The sequence below is a fragment of the Botrytis fragariae genome (genome assembly GCF_013461495.1).
Source record: "Botrytis fragariae strain BVB16 chromosome Unknown tig00000045, whole genome shotgun sequence".
Taxonomy (NCBI): domain Eukaryota; kingdom Fungi; phylum Ascomycota; class Leotiomycetes; order Helotiales; family Sclerotiniaceae; genus Botrytis; species Botrytis fragariae.
The window spans coordinates 636,760-654,287 of record NW_023500991.1 but is presented as its reverse complement, the minus strand read 5'-3'; the positions used below and the strand labels follow the sequence as shown (position 1 = coordinate 654,287).

The window sequence follows — 17,528 nt, the reverse complement described above, 5'->3', positions numbered from 1 at the left end:
TTTATTGAAAATGATCACGTTTTTCAGCCCCCGATAGAATATTGTGAAGACTTTTCACGGCGACGGCGACATCCTAAACTGTTATACTGTAACTAATACTGAATAACTTCTTTCCCGGAGATGCAAAATCTTACATCTCACATTATTGCAGAAAACATTCAATCGCTTTACCTTATTAAGGTTCGGGGACACCGAGGAATCTTTCCAACGCCCTACTTGCATGCATATGATTTTCTCTTACTCCGTACTCTCACAATCTCCATGTTCCTTCCCCGCAATTTTACAATTCATTGCTCGATCACATCGAGTAAAATAGCAGCCTTATCTGTATTACTTATCTATCTTCTATCTTTATCGACACTATCACAGTCCCGGTGAATCCACCCGACGTTGTCAGATAACGATGTGCTTGTTGATAGGTCTCGCTAGGGATGATCAACAGCTAATATGATACACTAATTTCTAGTTTATCCGTGATCAAAATCATTCTAAATCATGCGGAGCTTATGATTTGAGAGGATTCAGAAGAATCAACAGGGACTCCAGCCGTCATTCCCATCATGAAAACGTATTGATCTGGGCACCAAATTGTAAAAATGGTTCATCATATGAGATCATGATCCTGGATCTTGCAGCGTGGGGTCTGGGTTGCGTATCTCTCATATCTTTGGTACTAGGGAAATGGTTTGGAATATACTTTTCTAATGGCCCTTGCCTTTGGGTTAATTGTCTTGGTTGGCGAAATGTATCTGCACGGGAGAGGATTTCAAAGATAAGAAGCAAATATAGATGATTCACTTGCATGACAATACTAGGCCAGGTACCTTCCTTCTATCGGGGGATTTCGAACCGGTAAACTGGGACAAGAAACTAATAAACTTAACCCAAGTCGACAAATCGACCGACAATTTGGATCTAGTCTCCTGTGCGATTATACTTCTTTTTCACATTGTGTAGGGATCCAAAGAATTTTTTATGCAGCTACAGAGAAGGCAAAAGGATTTTAGAAGATCATAAGCCGAGAAAGATCATAGACGGCATCCAGGGCCCTTGTCTATCCAATAATCTATATAATAGATGCAATGTCCGCCTTCAAGTTTGGAGGTGAAGAAACCAAGAACACTGCCGGTACTAGGCCAGACGACGAAAGCACGCCGTTAATTTCTACCAGTGGTTCGTCGAAGAGCCAAGAAAGTGCAACCGGTACAACGTTACTTCATAACCCCTCTTCCTCTTTGCATTCTAGAAATACATCAACTTCCTCTCCCAGACGCCTCTCTTCTTCCTCTTCTTCAGATATTCATTTCAGAGACATTATATTTCACTCTTCGGACGAATCGGGCGGCTGGTTCCTTGATTTCATCATGGAGAAAGTTAAAAATACGAAGGTTGGCTACTGGGCCGATAAGTTGGCCGTAGAGGCCGAACCTGGATTGACCAACGCTCAACTCATGTTAAACAATCATGATTTGAAGCCTGGTATGTAATTATCATTTTGTATGAGTACACAAATACTGATATCTCTTCCAGTCGAACCAGAACGTAGACAATGGGGAACCTGGAATTTTGTAGGATTTTGGATCGCGGATTCTTTTAATATTGTGAGCATGCCTCCAACAACCTTTTCTTGCCCAGAAGTAAGATTCTAACATCGCGACCAATTAGAACACATGGATGATATCATCGAGCATGATTGTCGGCGGATTATCGTGGTGGCAATCATGGCTTTGTGTGTGGATTGGATATTCAATTGCAGCCTGCTTCATTGTATCCACGGCAAGAATCGGCGCCACTTATCATCTTTCCTTTCCCGTCATTGCTCGATCGTCTTTCGGTATTTGGGGTGCTCTGTGGCCTGTGTTCAATCGTGCAGCCATGGCTTGTATTTGGTACGGAGTGCAGGCTTGGATTGGAGGAGAGTGCGTTCAATTGATGATCGCTGCAGTTTGGCCATCGTGGCATCCCGATGGCAAGATTCACAATGGAATCCCTAATTCTGGAACAAACACTGTGATGTTTGTGTCATTCTTCCTTTTTTGGTTCTGCTCGCTTCCAGCAATCTGGTTTCCGGTCCACAAAATTCGTCATCTGTTTACAGTTAAAGCATATGTGGTACCAGTTGCAGGCCTCTCATTCTTCATCTGGGCTATAGTTCGCGCAAAGGGTCTTGGACCAATCGTCAAACAAGGAAATGTAAGCCATGGAAGTACGTTGGGCTGGGAAATGGTCACTGGAATTATGTCTTCTATCGCCAACTTCGCAACTCTCATCGTTAACGATCCCGATTTCGCACGATTTGCACGAAAGCCAAGGGATGCTTTCTGGTCACAACTCATCACTATCCCCGTTGGTTTCGCCGTTACATCTTTCGTCGGTATTATTGTTTCCTCGTCTTCGACCGTCATCTTCGGTAAAGCCATCTGGAATCCTCTTGAACTTCTCCAATCATTCTTAACCGAAGGAGGGTCTGGAAATCGCGCCGGTGTATTTTTCATTGCAACTGCATTTGCTCTCGCCCAACTCGGTACCAATATCGCAGCCAATTCCGTATCTGCAGGTACAGATATGACAGCTCTCCTCCCCCGCTACATCAATATCCGTCGCGGCGGTTACGTTTGCGCTCTTGTCGGCCTCGTCATGTGTCCATGGAATCTTCTCTCAACCTCCAACAACTTCACCACTTATCTCTCCGCCTACTCCGTCTTCCTATCTTCCATTGCTGGTGTCATCATCTCAGATTACTACTTCGTTCGTAAGGGCTACCTGCAAGTTCGAAACCTGTATTCCGCCAAGAAAACCTCTCCATATTACTACACAGCTGGTGTTCATTGGAGAGGCTACGCTGCTTACATCGCCGGTATCCTCATCAACATTGTGGGATTCGTAGGAGCAATTGGTAAGGAAGTTCCAATTGGCGCAACATATATCTATAATTTAAACTTCTTCTGCGGATTTATTGTCGCGTCAAGCGTGTATTGGATTTTATGTAAATTCTTCCCTGTACCCGCTACAAGCGATGTATGGATGGAAGTCGGGGAAGAAATTGATGATCCTAATATGGCGTACAGTGCGGAAGAAGGAAGCGAATTTGAGGAGTCTGGCAAAGGTGGACGGGAAAACGTTAAGATCATGGGAAGTGGAAAGAAGAGTGATGTGGATTTAGAGGCTTGAGATTTGAGAGATCTCCGTTTGATATTTTTTATTTTTTATTGTTTTGGAATTTGAGCGTGGGTGTTTAGAGGTCATGAATGGTACCTATGCATGCGTGGGTTGACATGGCATTATGAAATTACGAGATTCATGGAATATCATCGGTATAAAGGTGCCAATGAGGTAGAGAGTAGATAGACGATAGAGGAAGTACCTATAAATCGCTACCTTAACTCGATTTTGGATTTGTTCCAGAAGACTCTCACTTGATTTTGATATTTACTGGTGAACGAGTACTGGATTGATTGACCTACGTAGGTAGTGGGGTGTCTCGATCATTGGTACAATTTGTTTGGTATACAACAGACTCAATATGGATAAATCCATTACAAGTAGGTGGGTATCGTACCTTCATCTTGTTCTTCTTATACTTTTCTGAAATCGTTTCATCGAAATTGAGGTGGCTGAGAGCCGGCGGTCCGTCTACTCCGTCTAGGATACGAATTGTATCATCTCAAACGTTACAGCAGTTACGAGTACCAGATAGCTATACTGGTGTAGTGTCTATCTGATTGCAAGTAAAACAATAGTTACCAGATATGTTTGATACATATATATGTATCGTACGATGCGTATAATCAGCGTGCACTGCGGAGATTTTAAGACGGGAAATTGCATATGGGACTCAAATTTTAATGAACGATGGCGACAGCTTGCTAGGAAGATGAAGAAGTTCATTCATAATTGCCGGCGCGGGAGCACCGGGGTAAGTGTGGGGAAGAGGCGGAATGGACTCCCGGTGATCCTGGTGAAGTTTGTCTCGGTGAAATATAGAGTTTCTATTGGCCTCCCGGTGAACTTTGTTCCTGAAATTCAAGAATGGGGATATTAGAAGTTGTTGATCAGCGTTGTGAAGAATGAGTGTAATTTTCTGCTCATTTTGATCTCTATGTCAGAAGCCTCTCGAGATTTATTAAATGGTGTTCTGAGAAGGTTGAGATGGAGTTGGATAAAATAAGCACTGGTAGATTATATTAGAGCCCAAGAGTGAGAAACAGTGACGTCATGGAAGTGAATGCGGCCGCCTGTCACATCACATTACCTAAATACCACAAACGCGATATTCAATCCAACTTGAATCCGACAATGTAACATTAGTCAGTATGTGTGGAAGATATGCTTTACACCTGGTAAGTTATGAAGAACAACTGGCTGGTATAAACCTTGCTGATGTTATAAAGCGACCTTCAGAGGTTCGCCAATATCTCGAGGATGAGAATATGCCAGTTGAGGAAGCGCCGGATGATGATGGTGATGGCGCACCGAGGCAAAGTTATAATTTTGCGCCGGGATATCATGGCATTGTTTATCGGGCTAATGTACCGGATTGGGGTGCGGGATCGAGACATAATAAGGAAGGCGTCGATCAGACTGAAAAGACATCCGCCACCGAGCCAGAAAGTACCAAACCGGATATGACTGAGCAAGAAGAATGTACGAATGAGGCAGTCCAGTATAAACTCCAGAGTATGAAATGGGGCTTAATACCATTCTGGACGAAGCGCAACCCGGATTATGGATCGATGATGAAAACTATCAATTGCCGTGACGATTCATTGATTGAGAATAGAGGAATGTGGAATACTATGAAGCAAAAGAAGAGGTGTATTATTGTTGCAGATGGATTCTATGAGTGGTTGAAGAAAGGGAAAGAAAAGATTCCTCATTATATCAAGAGGAAGGATGGTCAGCTACTGTGCATGGCGGGGCTTTGGGATGTCGTTCAATATGAAGGCTCGGACGAGAAACTTTACACTTACACGATCATCACCACGAGTTCGAATAAGCAGTTGGATTTTCTACATGAAAGGATGCCAGTAGTTCTTGAAAACGGCTCAGAAAATCTCCGTACTTGGCTTGATCCGAAAAGATCATCATGGACAAAAGAACTTCAATCTCTCCTAAAGCCATATGAAGGAGAATTAGAAATCTACCCAGTTAGCAAGGAAGTGGGAAAGGTGGGCAATAATTCTCCTAATTTCATTGTTCCAGTATCAAGCACGGAAAACAAGTCCAATATTGCCAATTTCTTTGCTAAAGGGGGGAAGAATGACGCAAAGGCAACATCCAAGCCATCTAATGCAGACGCACTTCGGAAGATCAAAGAGGAAAAAACAAAAGATACACCAATCAAGGAAGAGCATACAGATACAGATGGTCGCAGAACTATTGATCATAATGGGTCTGAGGATAATGCGCCATTACCAGTGCCCAAAACAGAGAACAAACAAGGGGTAAAACGCGAGCTTGACGATATTGATACTGAAGAGCCGCCCAAAAAATCAATACGCGTTTCTGCAATTCCCGAAAAAGATTCTCCGCCTGTGGCGTCAAATAGGAAGACTAGGAGCGCTACTAGCAATAATTATGGAAGCCCGAAGAAATCTTCTGTTCAGGAAAAGGGAAGTCAAAAGATCACGAATTTCTTTAGCAAATGAGGTTAATAAAGGCGTCACTGCAACGTGACTCAGAGGGTACCTGAACGTGGCGAGATGGAATGGAATTTTGTGCAGGTTATTTACCGCAATCCGGTAACTGAAAGATTGTGTTATGGATTTGGCAGGTAACTCGGTATGTCTAAACGTATCGATTCCTGCGCCAAGAATTAATTCGAGCATTTCCCCTTCCACACACGCCATTTCTAAGTTCGGCGAATTAATGGAGCTGCAAGATGGTCGATCCTTACAGGCGGGTAATAATGTTAAAATCCCTTTTCCATAACCTAACTGGGTCATGAGACGTTGTACAACCTTACTGAAGTTATTGTGCAACCGAATTTCAACCTAAACCTTCTCAAAAAACACATCGTTCATGAAGGATAATATGTATAGAGTATAATCTATTTCGAACTCGCGGAAGCAAATATACACCGCCGGTGTAGCTTTTGTTGCTATCATTATAGTTTTTCTGCACGGAACTAATTTTCCACGTATGGCCAAATATTGAAGTCGCCATTTCGATACATGATGATGCAGCTACTACTTCACAGAACATGTGATGCAAATAGCCGTTCAGTTCGTATTTGTCTAGAGGAGTACTATTGAATGTCGCACATGCACCCTTCATATTGCGGGGTCCCCAGATTTCTAAGCGTACTAAATCGTCTATGGACGGAAAATCTACGAGTGTGCAGACCCACCAACCTAAGTGTTAAATAAGCTTCATCTATGTTGCTTGGCGTGTACAAAGATACGTTGATGCGCACTTTCTTGGCTCACTCGATGTTGTGTTTGACTTTGCTGAATGAAACAAGAGAGAGGAGTGTTGTTGTTGTATTATGATGAGGGAGATTCTTCATTCGTGGAATCGAGTATGTCTGGAAGCGCCGTCGATCGTGAGCGAATTTGATGAGCATCACTGGATATGTTTTCCGTGCTGAAGGTTTTCCGTGAAGATTTGCACGGCTGTGGTTGTACTGACATCGAATGGACTCAAATCTCGTTTGACGATATGGGAGCTGAATGAGAAATCAAAAGTATATAAAGGAGAAGCAGATTCCACCAGATTCTCATTCTTCACAACTCACTCAACTCAAGGCAAAGAAAGAAGCTGGAAGCTCTACGATCAATTTTTCGAATCAATCTTTCCGCAATAAACTTCCTGAATATCCAAAAATGAAGCTCTCCATTCTCTCCACAGGACTCGCAGTCCTTGCACAGTTTGTCTCTGCTGCCCCTACACCAACTGAAGGTGATGCTATTGCCGAGCGTGCAAACATTGCTAAGAGAGCTGCTATCACCGACGTTGCCACTACCGGTTTTGCAACTCAAAACGGCGGGTAAGTGATTCCTCAATATCGCCTCTGTACCTTACTAACATTTTTTCAGAACCAAAGGAGGAGCAGGTGGCGCAACCACCACCGTTTCTACACTTGCTCAATTCACAACAGCAGTGACCAACGACGCAGTTGCAAGAGTCATCGTCGTTAGCGGTACCATCTCTGGCTCTGTTCAAGTCAGAGTTGGATCCAACAAGACGATTATTGGAAAGAAAGGAGCTAGTATGTTCTCTTCTTGCAAAAACATATTCTAGACAGCACTAATGACATTATAGCACTCATTGGAGTCGGTCTCTATATCAACAAATCCACAAACGTCATTGTGCGAAATATCATTAGTCAGAAGGTCCTGGCTTCCAATGGCGATGCTATTGGTATCCAAGCAGCGAAGAATGTTTGGATTGATCATGTGTTCGTGCTTCCAAAGATATGGAACAAAAATTAAAACTAACTTACTTCCCAGCGATGTCTCCTCCGATCTCAACAACGGCAAAGACTACTACGACGGTCTCATTGACGTCACCCACGCCTCCGACTGGGTCACCATCTCCAACTCATACATCCACGACCACTTCAAGGCATCTCTCATCGGCCATTCCGACAGCAACGCTGCTGAAGATACCGGACATCTCACCGTCACTCAACACAACAACTACTGGTCTAACATCGGATCCCGCACTCCATCTTTCAGATTCGGAACCGGTCACGTATTCAACAGCTACTTCTTGAACGCCAACACCGGTATCGATACTAGAGATGGTGCGCAACTCTTGGTCCAAAGCAACGTTTTCAAGAATGTTAGTGAGCCAATCGCCGCACTTTACAGCGATGATACTGGGTATGTTTTTCTTTTTCTCTTTCTTCTCTTCTTCCTATCTCCTCGCCAAATATAACTATACTAACACAAAAACAATAGATACGCAAACGCATTTGACAACAATCTCGGTGGATACGCCAACACAGCCCCAGTCGGTACATTGACCACCACTTCCCTCCCATACTCGTATTCCTTGTTGGGTAGCGCAAATGTCGTCGCCGCTGTTGTAGGCTCTGCAGGTGCTACTTTGGCTTTGTAAGCGAGCTAGCCAGCGAGCGTATAAGCTGGAGAGTTCTGATGATGAGCTCAAGGTGTGTAGAGATTGAAAGATGTTGGGATAGGGGTTGAGGAGATGCAGGGTGGCTTGTGGAATGAAGATGTTTTTCTTCTTGTGGATAAGTAGTTTTTGATGGATGGATGAGTGAATGAATGAATGGATTGAAAGGGAGTGGAACGTACATAGTTTGACAATACGATCGTTATATTCTGCAAAAATGACATGATTTTTTGGAGTTCTTATATTTTGTATTAATGATTCTGAAGCGTTTTTCCATCATCTTGCTATTCGGAAATTTATAATTGTAGTTAAGAACAGCTAGCTAACTAGCTACTCTGTTTGTCGAGCTCGGATATTCCCGCTTTTCGAATACTTTTTCATCTTTCGAATTCCATGGAGAGTAGTGTGGTAGAACGTAGATGGAAAATAGATAATTAGGAGGAAAAGGATATCGTATATCGTCTCGTTCTTTTACTATGGGGTAAGTACTGCGTGGGATATCATAATTTTGGGGGGGGGGGGGGGGGGGGGCACTCATTGTTCATCTTCTAAGCAAGATATATAGACGTATATCACTTTCCTTGTTTTGTTTCTGGACATATGGATAGATAGGTATGAGGATGACATATCTACCAAGCGCCCACACGAGTGGATCATGGCTAGTAAGTATTATAATCTCTTTTCCTAATTCATAATTCATGATTTATGTGATATCTAGAATTTGAAGTTTAGCACACGTCTGCTGAGATTCGTAGTAGCCACGAGGGACCGTATATGGGAATTGAGTCCTGGCGACTGAGATAGGGGGGGGGGGTGTTTCATGGGATGCAATGATTAGCGAGGTAATTATACGAGCGTGAGAACTAGGGATGAGGATGAACATAGGAATTTGAAGAGGAACGAGATATTAATTTTTCTACCCGAGAAGCTTTAATTATATCTGTTCTATTCCCATGTTTCTACCATCCCAGCGTCTCTCCAATCCCAAACTTTTCTCTCCAAATTCCAATCAGTCGATACGTTCTAGCCAGACTCCAGACCCATACCCTAGTCATCCAACCCGATCTAAAGCCCCTCTTTCGCCAGCATATCCGCAATATCCAGATAAAAAGCAATCGCATTAAACTTCCTCACATTCCCCGTCAACTCCCACACCAACCACCTCAACCTATTAGTCCAATTGATCAAATCCAAATGACTGACGTCCACCAAAGTCCCCTTATAAGTGCCCCAACGACTACTCTCCACACTAACCAACCCATCATTCGGCCCCTCAACTTTCTCCACTATCCCATGACTCTTACGAAACGCACTCCAAAGCTTCGGATCGCAAGTCGCCCCATAGCTAAAATAGCGCACACTCTGATCATCTGGCGTATTCGGATTAAACTCCTCGCCCATATATTTCCTCGTCAACTGTGTAAAAGCCCCCGTGCTAATCCCCACCTCATTCAATTTCTTAATCAACCCCGGTATCATTCCATGCCACCAACTCTCATCGAAACAGTAATCCGCAAACGCGCTCCCCCGATGCGGCGTTGCAATCGTCGTCAAACTCAGCACTTCCACATTCGGCGGCTGCAATCGCGATATCATAAACCGTGCATCTAATCCTCCCATACTATGCGCGATAATATTCACGCTCTTCCCATTCGCCTTCGCAGCAATATCTTCCCCCAATGCCGCGGCGCGTTCTTCAATACTACCGGAAGCGGGCACAGAGGCGATGATGACTTCGATACCTTTTGCACGAAGAGCATTCGTAATACCGCGCCAATATTGTACTGCGGGGAGAAGACTACCCGCGATGCGAACTTCGTCGAAACCGAAGAGACCGTGTGCGAGGACAATTGGATGTTTAGGTGTAGCTAATCTCATTAGTGTCCTGATTTACATTAAACTGAGGAGGCATGCGAGGAAAAATACCATAACAATCTCTAATCGTAGCAAAATCATCCTCGATCGCCCTTCCAATATCACTAACCTTCGGATCCGCATTTCTCATATCCTTTTCCTTCTCATGTTGTCGAACATTCGACGTATGAATTCCCGCTGCATGAATAAACGAAGTACGTGATTGAGGAATACATTTCTGTAAAGTACGGACGGCTGAATTATGTATTTGTATTTGTGAATCTGTCGTTCGGGTAGAAAGTTTACGGGGGCGGGAGGTATTGAAGGAGAGCATTATAGGTCGTTTGGCTCGTGGTACATTGTGAGATAGACATCTTATCGATGCTACACGAGCGACCGGAAATGTCATGATTGGATATTATACATTGAGTTTGGCTAAAAATCATTGCCATTTTGAAAAAGTCGAGGTGGAAGGAAGAAAGTGCTTGATAGTGTTCGCGGGGCTAGATTTTTGTTGGTAAAACTAGTGACGTAGATGGAACCATGTGATTGGCCTTGAGGAGCGGAACGGGCCTTTGCTAAAAATAGTCGTATTAGATGCACCTAAAGTCAAGATCAATATCAATATTATTATCAATATCCACAAGGCTGTATGAGATTCGTGGATATGGATTCGTTAGCATATTGAGCACATATATTGAACCATAGTTCGAAACAGAGGATATCTTTGTTGTTGAATCGCAAGCTAGTCTATACACAGGTTATCATCAATTGCCTCTTCACCATAACAGTAACTTCAATATAACTTTCATCATGGTGGAAAACTAATAGTCTTCACTACCACAATGATCTCCCCTTACAATTTCCCATTGCTCGACCTCTCCCCTCAAACAAACTCAAGATTGAGTGCCCTATTTTGGTCCTTCAACACGTTCAGGTACAACAGGCTTAACATCGAAGACTGCCTTCAATAGATCCGATATAACCTGACCCTCCCCCTTCTTGCCTGCTTCCTTGATCTCCTTCAACTTGATCTCAGCATCCTTGTTGGCATCTTCTTCTGCCTTCTTGTTGCCGCTCGTGTGCTAGACCCAACAAGTTAGAACCACAAATCGTTCCCAGCTAGAGTGCCTTCCCCATTCTCCAGATATAACGTACCTCTGCCTCAAACTTCTTGAACTCATCTTCCTTTTCATTTCTATACGCATCGATTTCCTTCTTTGCCTCGTCTCTTGCTTCCTTTACACGTTTTGTGCGGTCTGCATCCCTATCAGCATTGTTCCATCCTGCAAACATAGTATCGTCGCCAATATCAACTCACATTCTCTAGCTGTAGATAGAAACGTTAGCACATAACTTGACTTTACCAACATTCTAGGATTCCAACTCACCTTTCTGAACAATCTTCTGCGCATCTCTCTCTGCCTAACCTCTGAATCAGTATCTCTATCCTCCTCTCATCACCCCAGAGCCCAAACATACATCAAGCAACGTCTGAATACCCGCCGAATTCTGTGCCGACTATCATCTTACAATTAGCAAAGCACTCATAACCCAACCTCCATCCCATCCATGCCCATCTAACATAACCCCCGATCCAAATCATCAGACTAAACATACCATCTTCAAATCCGATTGTTCTCTGCAAAAACAATACAATAAGTTCAAGGTATCTTCTCTTTCAAATATCAATCGTGTCTTCGAATCGTTATCAGCGTCGCGCAAGAAGAAAGTGGAGAGTTAACGTTGGATTTGGAGTGGTTCAAGCTTAGATAGCTCCAACAGATGCAACAAGCTCTCCTGGTGCAGTGTAGAGACCCCTGTCCGGCAACTTCCGTCTGCGCCTATCGCATCGATTGCAGCTTCTCAAATCACTCCACCATTCTATGATTTAGATATTCGTCTTGTTCAAACTGAACATTATATATTTGTAGACAATTTGAGTTACTTCTCATAATTCTTTATAAGGGGTTCCAAACAAATCAACTCAATGTCTCGCGCAGCAAAATTAACACTCTTCGGCACTTCACTATTCGCCGCCGGCACTATAGTCTTCGTACATTATGCGCAGACGGCCGAGAAAGCTGTATGTTCTGCATCTCAATTTCCCTACGTCTCATTTCCAATTCCAGCTGTACATATACTAACCAATACACAGGCAATGCACGCAGGTGTAATCCGAGATATGGAACAACAGCGCATAAAGAAAGAGCGCCAGTTAGATTTCGATTTGCAGCGGGCGATGGAAGAAGAATATAGGAAGGTGCAGAGTGTTAGTGATGGGACTACGAGGTGATCTACCGCCGCGGCTTCAAACTAGTATATGTGCTGTATTAGGGATTACGAATTATGGCATTCGTTTGAACAATGAATGAGAGGGAATTGTATATTACAAACCTGGTGCACGGCAACAAAAACTACAGATCAATATGTATGAGTATGAAAAGGAAGTCCTGGAGGGAGTTTCTGAGTATGTCAAGCAATCAGTTCTATGATTGGAACATGTAGGCATGGAGGGCAAAATCTAAGGGATGTATTAATTCCTGTACGAATGGGTCATGGAAAAGATTCGATATGAATGAACTTTGAAGAGAACTTTCACAAAAACAAAAGAGATCAAGCCACACTATCGATCAGATTATCAGTTATTATCTTGTTCTTTATGCCTAAAGAAAAATCTTAATATGATACAGCAGCACCATCCAATTTCATGATGTGCGCCCAATATAATGCTTTTCTGTGCATCTTCAGCACTATGACGTAGAATATTTGGCAGAACATTTCTGCGAACGAGAAACGCAACCAAACTTCTTCATCCTATGCAAATAATTTGAATGCCCCTTCTTAATGGTCACAATCTTTCTTCCCTCCCAAACGCCACGATATGCAAAGATTTCTCCTGCCAGGAAATTCATAGTCTACCCCCATCCAGTCGTAATTAGATCGTACAAAATCAGCGCACCGTAATGCCAGATCTCTTTGTGAACATTCTCGTGGCAATATTCATTGCTGCTAATTCTTGGAAAAGTAATTTAGCGGCGTACGGGATGTGAATTTGGGAAATCTTTGTCTTGTTCTTGCAAGGACGACACTCGAAGGAACCAGTATTGATTTTACTATAATTAGGTCAGCATAACTTTTTTTCATTTTTTTTCAAATGGCACATAGACTTACGCAATTGGTGTCATGAGTCCACAGATATCACAGATATGAACTCTGAAAGCGTCCGAAACCTCAAACAATCTCTCCTTCAAGAAAGCACTAGCACCGTGAGAAATCATACAATCACGTTCCATCTCTCCGAAACGAAGACCACCATCTCTAGCACGACCTTCTACGGGTTGTCTGGTTAGAATTTGTACGGGACCTCTGGCACGTGCATGAATCTTGTCGTCGACCATGTGACGCAAACGTTGGTAATATGTGGGACCAAGGAAGACTTGGGCCATCATCTTACGACCAGTGTGACCATGGTACATGATCTCGAAACCACGAGAATGGTAACCATGTGCACGGAGAAGCTTAGAAACAGAATCGACAGTGACTTCGGTAAATGGTGTAGCATCACCCTCAAGTCCACGCAGAGTAGAAACCTTACTCAATTGACACTCGATTAAATGTGCGATTGTCATACGAGATGGAATAGCGTGGGGATTGATGATAAGATCTGGAACTACACCCTCTCTAGTGAACGGCATGTCCTGTTGCATATATGTAATACCGATAGTACCCTTCTGTCCGTGACGCGAAGCAAATTTGTCACCAATTTGAGGGATTTTGGTAGTTCTCATTCTGACCTTGACGAATCGAAGACCTTCGGCATTGGTGGTAATAAGTACTTGATCAACAAGGCCACTCTCGGTACTTCGAAGAGGTGTTGATGCATCACGCTTGACATGAGCTTTTGTGCGCTGACCCATTTCCTCAGAGTCAGGAGCAATTGGTGCGGTCTTTCCGATAATAATATCGGCACCAGTGACACGAACACCAGGGGCCACGATTCCATCATCGTCAAGTTTGTCATATGTACCCTGCTTGAGCTTAAGAGTATCGGATCTGTATGGCTTTTCGAATTGTTCCACAACGTTCATACCAATACGCTTTTCTTGATCAGTGTAGGCTCGATAGAACAAACTTCGGAACAATCCACGATCAATACTACTTTGGTTCATAATAACAGAATCTTCTTGATTGTAGCCAGAGTAACACATGATAGCGACAATGGCGTTTTGACCTGCGGGCAGTTCTCTGAACTTTAGGAACTCCATAGAACGTGTAGTGGCGAGAGGCTTTTGAGGATAGTATAAAATATTGGCCATGGTATCCATGCGAACATCAAAGTTAGTGAGGAAAACTCCCATAGCTTGTTTACCCATAGCGGATTGATAACAGTTACGAGGAGACTTTGTAGCAATAAAATTAGCCTTGAATGAATAAATTCATTGAACTTAAAGCTTACCTGATTGTGATCCGGGAAGGGGATAATGCTTGCACAAATACCCAAGATCATACTTGGATGAATTTCACAATGCGTCCAGACATGGGCAGTTGGATTGATAGGTGCCTTGACACGCTTGTTCAAATCACCACTTTCATCAGGACGAATTTGATAACCAGCCTGGAGTTGTCGAGAGATGTCCAGATCTTCAGGTGTCATGGTAATCATGACGGTCTCTTCTTCCTCGGCGTCCAGATACTCAACCACACCATCATTAATCAAACCTTGGAATCCATAGTATCCGTGTTTTACTTTATCATCCTTGTCCATGTTTGCTGGCAGCAACTGATCATCCTCCAGACGGCGAATGTGATCCTTGTTCAATACCAAGTTACCTTTGTTGGCGCTGTCAGGATCATTGTCAATAACCAATAGAGGTCTGCACACTCGTCCTGCATCGGTGAAAATCTTGAACTCTCTGTCACGAATTTCTCGAATGAGTGAAACTTCGTGAGAGATCAAGTGTGATCTACGAAGATCTTGGACACATTTGACCAAATGAGCAGGATCTCGATGAATACCAACCCAAACACCATTGACGAAAACCTTTGTTGCATTGGGTGCTCGGAGTGGTTCATACTCCTCCAACACTTCCATATTTCGTTGAATCATGAACTCGACGATTGGATCACTTGGCGTACCAACTGTAACGTAACACATCAGAGCCAAATTCTTAACCAAACCACAAGCTTGACCTTCGGGCGTCTCTGCCGGACAGACCAAGCCCCAATGTGTATTATGCAGTTGTCTAGGTTTGGCGATCTTTCCATCACGTCCAATAGGTGTATTGGTTCGGCGCAAATGAGAAAGCGTTGAAGCAAAGGTATATCTGTTCAACACTTGAGACACACCAGCGGTAGAACTTGCTGCCTTCTTCTGATCACCCCAGTTACCTGTGGCCAAAGAATATTTCAGACCGTTCGTGATTGTTGTGGATTTCACACCCAAAGTCAAATTGAACTCTCGGTTGTTTTCCACGCAACGTTGCAAGTATCTGTACACATCTGTCGTCAATCTACGGAACAGATTTCTGAACAACTTTGCAAGTAAAGGTCCAGCCAAATCCAAACGCTTCTTGCCGAAATGATCTCGATCATCAGTCTCCCGACGACCAAGAGCGCATTGAAGTAACTTGTGAACCATATAACCCAAGAAGAATGCCTTTCGGGTTTCGCTACCTTCCTTTTGAGAAATATGAGGAAGCAGCTCCTTCTGCATGATATCGCGGGCGTATTTGATACGCTTATCGCGAGTCAAAGATGTACCGTTACCACGCTTTCCAATGAAATCGAGGGCAACTTCACGATCTTGGATGACGAAAGCTTCCTCAATACATGGCTTCAACATCTCGAGCATTTGAGTATCATTTCGATCGTAACAAATATGGTTCAAAATATCTTCATCAGATACAACACCAAGTGCGCGAAAGACGATGGCTATAGGGATATCTGCCTTGATATAAGGTAAAGTTGACTTGACGGTTTTACCAAAACCTCCTCGGTTGCTGTCACCTTTGTCATATAATTTGATTTGCAATGAAGAGATAAGGCGCGAACCCTTCTCCAGAGCACTTCGAATTTCAGCCAAGTATGACACTGCACTGTTCGCTGGCTTCTTGAAGACTTGAACAATGTTGGCGGCACTACGCTCTTGAGCGATCAGAACCTTCTCACTTCCGTTGATAATGAAATATCCTCCTTGATCGTAAGGGCATTCGTTCCATCCATAGAGTTCATCTTCGTCGAGACCCTTCAATATACAAAATTCCGACTTCAACATCATAGGCAATTTTCCGATATAAACTTGTTCTGGAAGTGGAGCACCTTTAGGGCCTTCTGGGTCACCATCCTCATATTCCCAGACCAATCGTGTAGGATGTTCTCCGCCATTCACCATCTCAGCTTCTTGTTCGTCATCAAGCTCGTTGAGAGGAACAGGACGCTCTACAGCGACTTGAGTACTCTTCGTCATCTCAATGTAAAGAGGACTTGAATAGGTAAGGTTTCGCAAACGAGCTTCTTGTGGTAACATGACTTGTGTGCTTCCATCACCTTCGGTCATAGCCGGTCGAGAAAGCATGATGGTGCCGAATTTGATTTCATATCGACGGAGTGCGATAGGATTGTCGTGGGACGAAGGTGGATTATTTTGGTCAAGCGTGAGCTGTGAATTCTCCTCGACAAGTTCTTGCATAGTAGTTTGGACGAATTCATCGAAAGAGTCGAGTTGCTGCGAAACTAGACCTTTTGCTTCGAAGAAGGAAGAAATAACCGTCCAGCAGTCCTCTGCCGTGATACCTGCATCCTCCTCTCCATAATCATCATATTCGTATCCCTCTTCGTAATCAGCCATGTTGTATTAATTTGAACTCCACTATCTGTATGCGAATCGAGTTGAGATCGGAAGTTTGATGGAATGCGGAGTTGTAGTTGGAATTGTCGCAAAGGCAAAGTTGAGAGCTGTCGCCTCAAACAAAAGATTGGCGCGTCCCCAGGACCAAAAAGGACCTCAAGAACAAAGAAACAGTGGCATAAAGATCATACAAAAATTAGTTGAAGAAATTTGGAGACTGGCACGATGATAATGGTTCTGTTGATGTTGAGGCTCAAGTTTCAAAATTCAAGGTGAGATTAATGAAGGTACAGAAATAATTCGAGCTGGCGGGAAGCCTTTCAAAGAAGTTGCCCAGAGCATATAAGCAAAAGTGTAAACCGTAGAATTGCAAATCAAGCTTAGCTTTTTGAGACTAGCGTGGGGCTCGGACAAACTAATAGCCGAGCCGAAGAACACCCCTTTACAGTATTCTCCTGCGAGCCTTGTGGAATGCATTCACCACTTGTTCAGTGATTGTTTAACGAGAACTGAGCAACTTATTCTCAAGAACACTACGACTTGATCTCTTTCAAAGTTTAATCCTCAACCTTGGAAGCTCTGTTACTTGCATAGTCTCACTACCTAGGTATCTTGACATGATTAGGTATGCTTGATATCTTGGTTTGTTGACCTCAAATGGTGATGAGAAACAATCAATTTTGTTAATGATTTTCTAAAGTTCAGGATTGAGTTGAATGGTAGGAAAAAGTTTGTTTGGTTA

General features: G+C 43.4%; 7 protein-coding genes across 7 annotated transcripts; 4 read left to right on the top strand and 3 right to left on the bottom strand.

The window, feature by feature from the left end:
- Positions 1–1,082: 1,082 nt before the first annotated feature.
- On the top strand, positions 1,083–3,171 carry Bfra_003399 (putative uracil permease protein; the record flags this gene model as incomplete). Its single annotated transcript, XM_037333805.1, has 3 exons — positions 1,083–1,479; positions 1,531–1,601; positions 1,666–3,171. 3 exons carry the CDS (start codon positions 1,083–1,085, stop codon positions 3,169–3,171), a joined length of 1,974 nt encoding a protein of 657 aa, XP_037193892.1.
- A 1,142-nt stretch (positions 3,172–4,313) lies between these two features.
- Positions 4,314–5,648, top strand: Bfra_003398 (putative duf159 domain protein; the record flags this gene model as incomplete). Its single annotated transcript, XM_037333804.1, has 1 exon — positions 4,314–5,648. The coding sequence occupies one exon, from the start codon at positions 4,314–4,316 to the stop codon at positions 5,646–5,648; it is 1,335 nt and encodes a 444-aa protein (XP_037193891.1).
- A 1,176-nt stretch (positions 5,649–6,824) lies between these two features.
- On the top strand, positions 6,825–8,064 carry Bfra_003397 (putative pectate lyase a protein; the record flags this gene model as incomplete). The annotated part of the gene is made up of 5 exons (XM_037333803.1): positions 6,825–6,988; positions 7,038–7,210; positions 7,264–7,399; positions 7,452–7,826; positions 7,905–8,064. 5 exons carry the CDS (start codon positions 6,825–6,827, stop codon positions 8,062–8,064), a joined length of 1,008 nt encoding a protein of 335 aa, XP_037193890.1.
- Positions 8,065–9,147: 1,083 nt separating this feature from the next.
- Positions 9,148–10,345, bottom strand: Bfra_003396 (putative triacylglycerol lipase protein; the record flags this gene model as incomplete). Its single annotated transcript, XM_037333802.1, has 2 exons — positions 9,148–9,950; positions 10,009–10,345. The coding sequence occupies 2 exons, from the start codon at positions 10,343–10,345 to the stop codon at positions 9,148–9,150; spliced, it is 1,140 nt and encodes a 379-aa protein (XP_037193889.1).
- A 463-nt stretch (positions 10,346–10,808) lies between these two features.
- Positions 10,809–11,759, bottom strand: Bfra_003395 (putative vacuolar atpase protein). Its single transcript, XM_037333801.1, has 6 exons — positions 11,557–11,759; positions 11,419–11,457; positions 11,328–11,361; positions 11,258–11,266; positions 11,095–11,195; positions 10,809–11,021 (listed from the first exon to the last, which is right to left on the bottom strand). Exons 1-6 carry the CDS (start codon positions 11,557–11,559, stop codon positions 10,848–10,850), a joined length of 360 nt encoding a protein of 119 aa, XP_037193888.1. The 5' UTR covers positions 11,560–11,759; the 3' UTR covers positions 10,809–10,847.
- A 167-nt stretch (positions 11,760–11,926) lies between these two features.
- Bfra_003394 (putative cytochrome c oxidase assembly protein) lies at positions 11,927–12,232 on the top strand (the record flags this gene model as incomplete). The annotated part of the gene is made up of 2 exons (XM_037333800.1): positions 11,927–12,022; positions 12,095–12,232. 2 exons carry the CDS (start codon positions 11,927–11,929, stop codon positions 12,230–12,232), a joined length of 234 nt encoding a protein of 77 aa, XP_037193887.1.
- Positions 12,233–12,889: 657 nt separating this feature from the next.
- Bfra_003393 (putative dna-directed rna polymerase ii subunit rpb2 protein) lies at positions 12,890–16,786 on the bottom strand (the record flags this gene model as incomplete). Its single annotated transcript, XM_037333799.1, has 3 exons — positions 12,890–13,052; positions 13,111–14,339; positions 14,396–16,786. 3 exons carry the CDS (start codon positions 16,784–16,786, stop codon positions 12,890–12,892), a joined length of 3,783 nt encoding a protein of 1,260 aa, XP_037193886.1.
- Between the last annotated feature and the right edge of the window lie 742 nt (positions 16,787–17,528).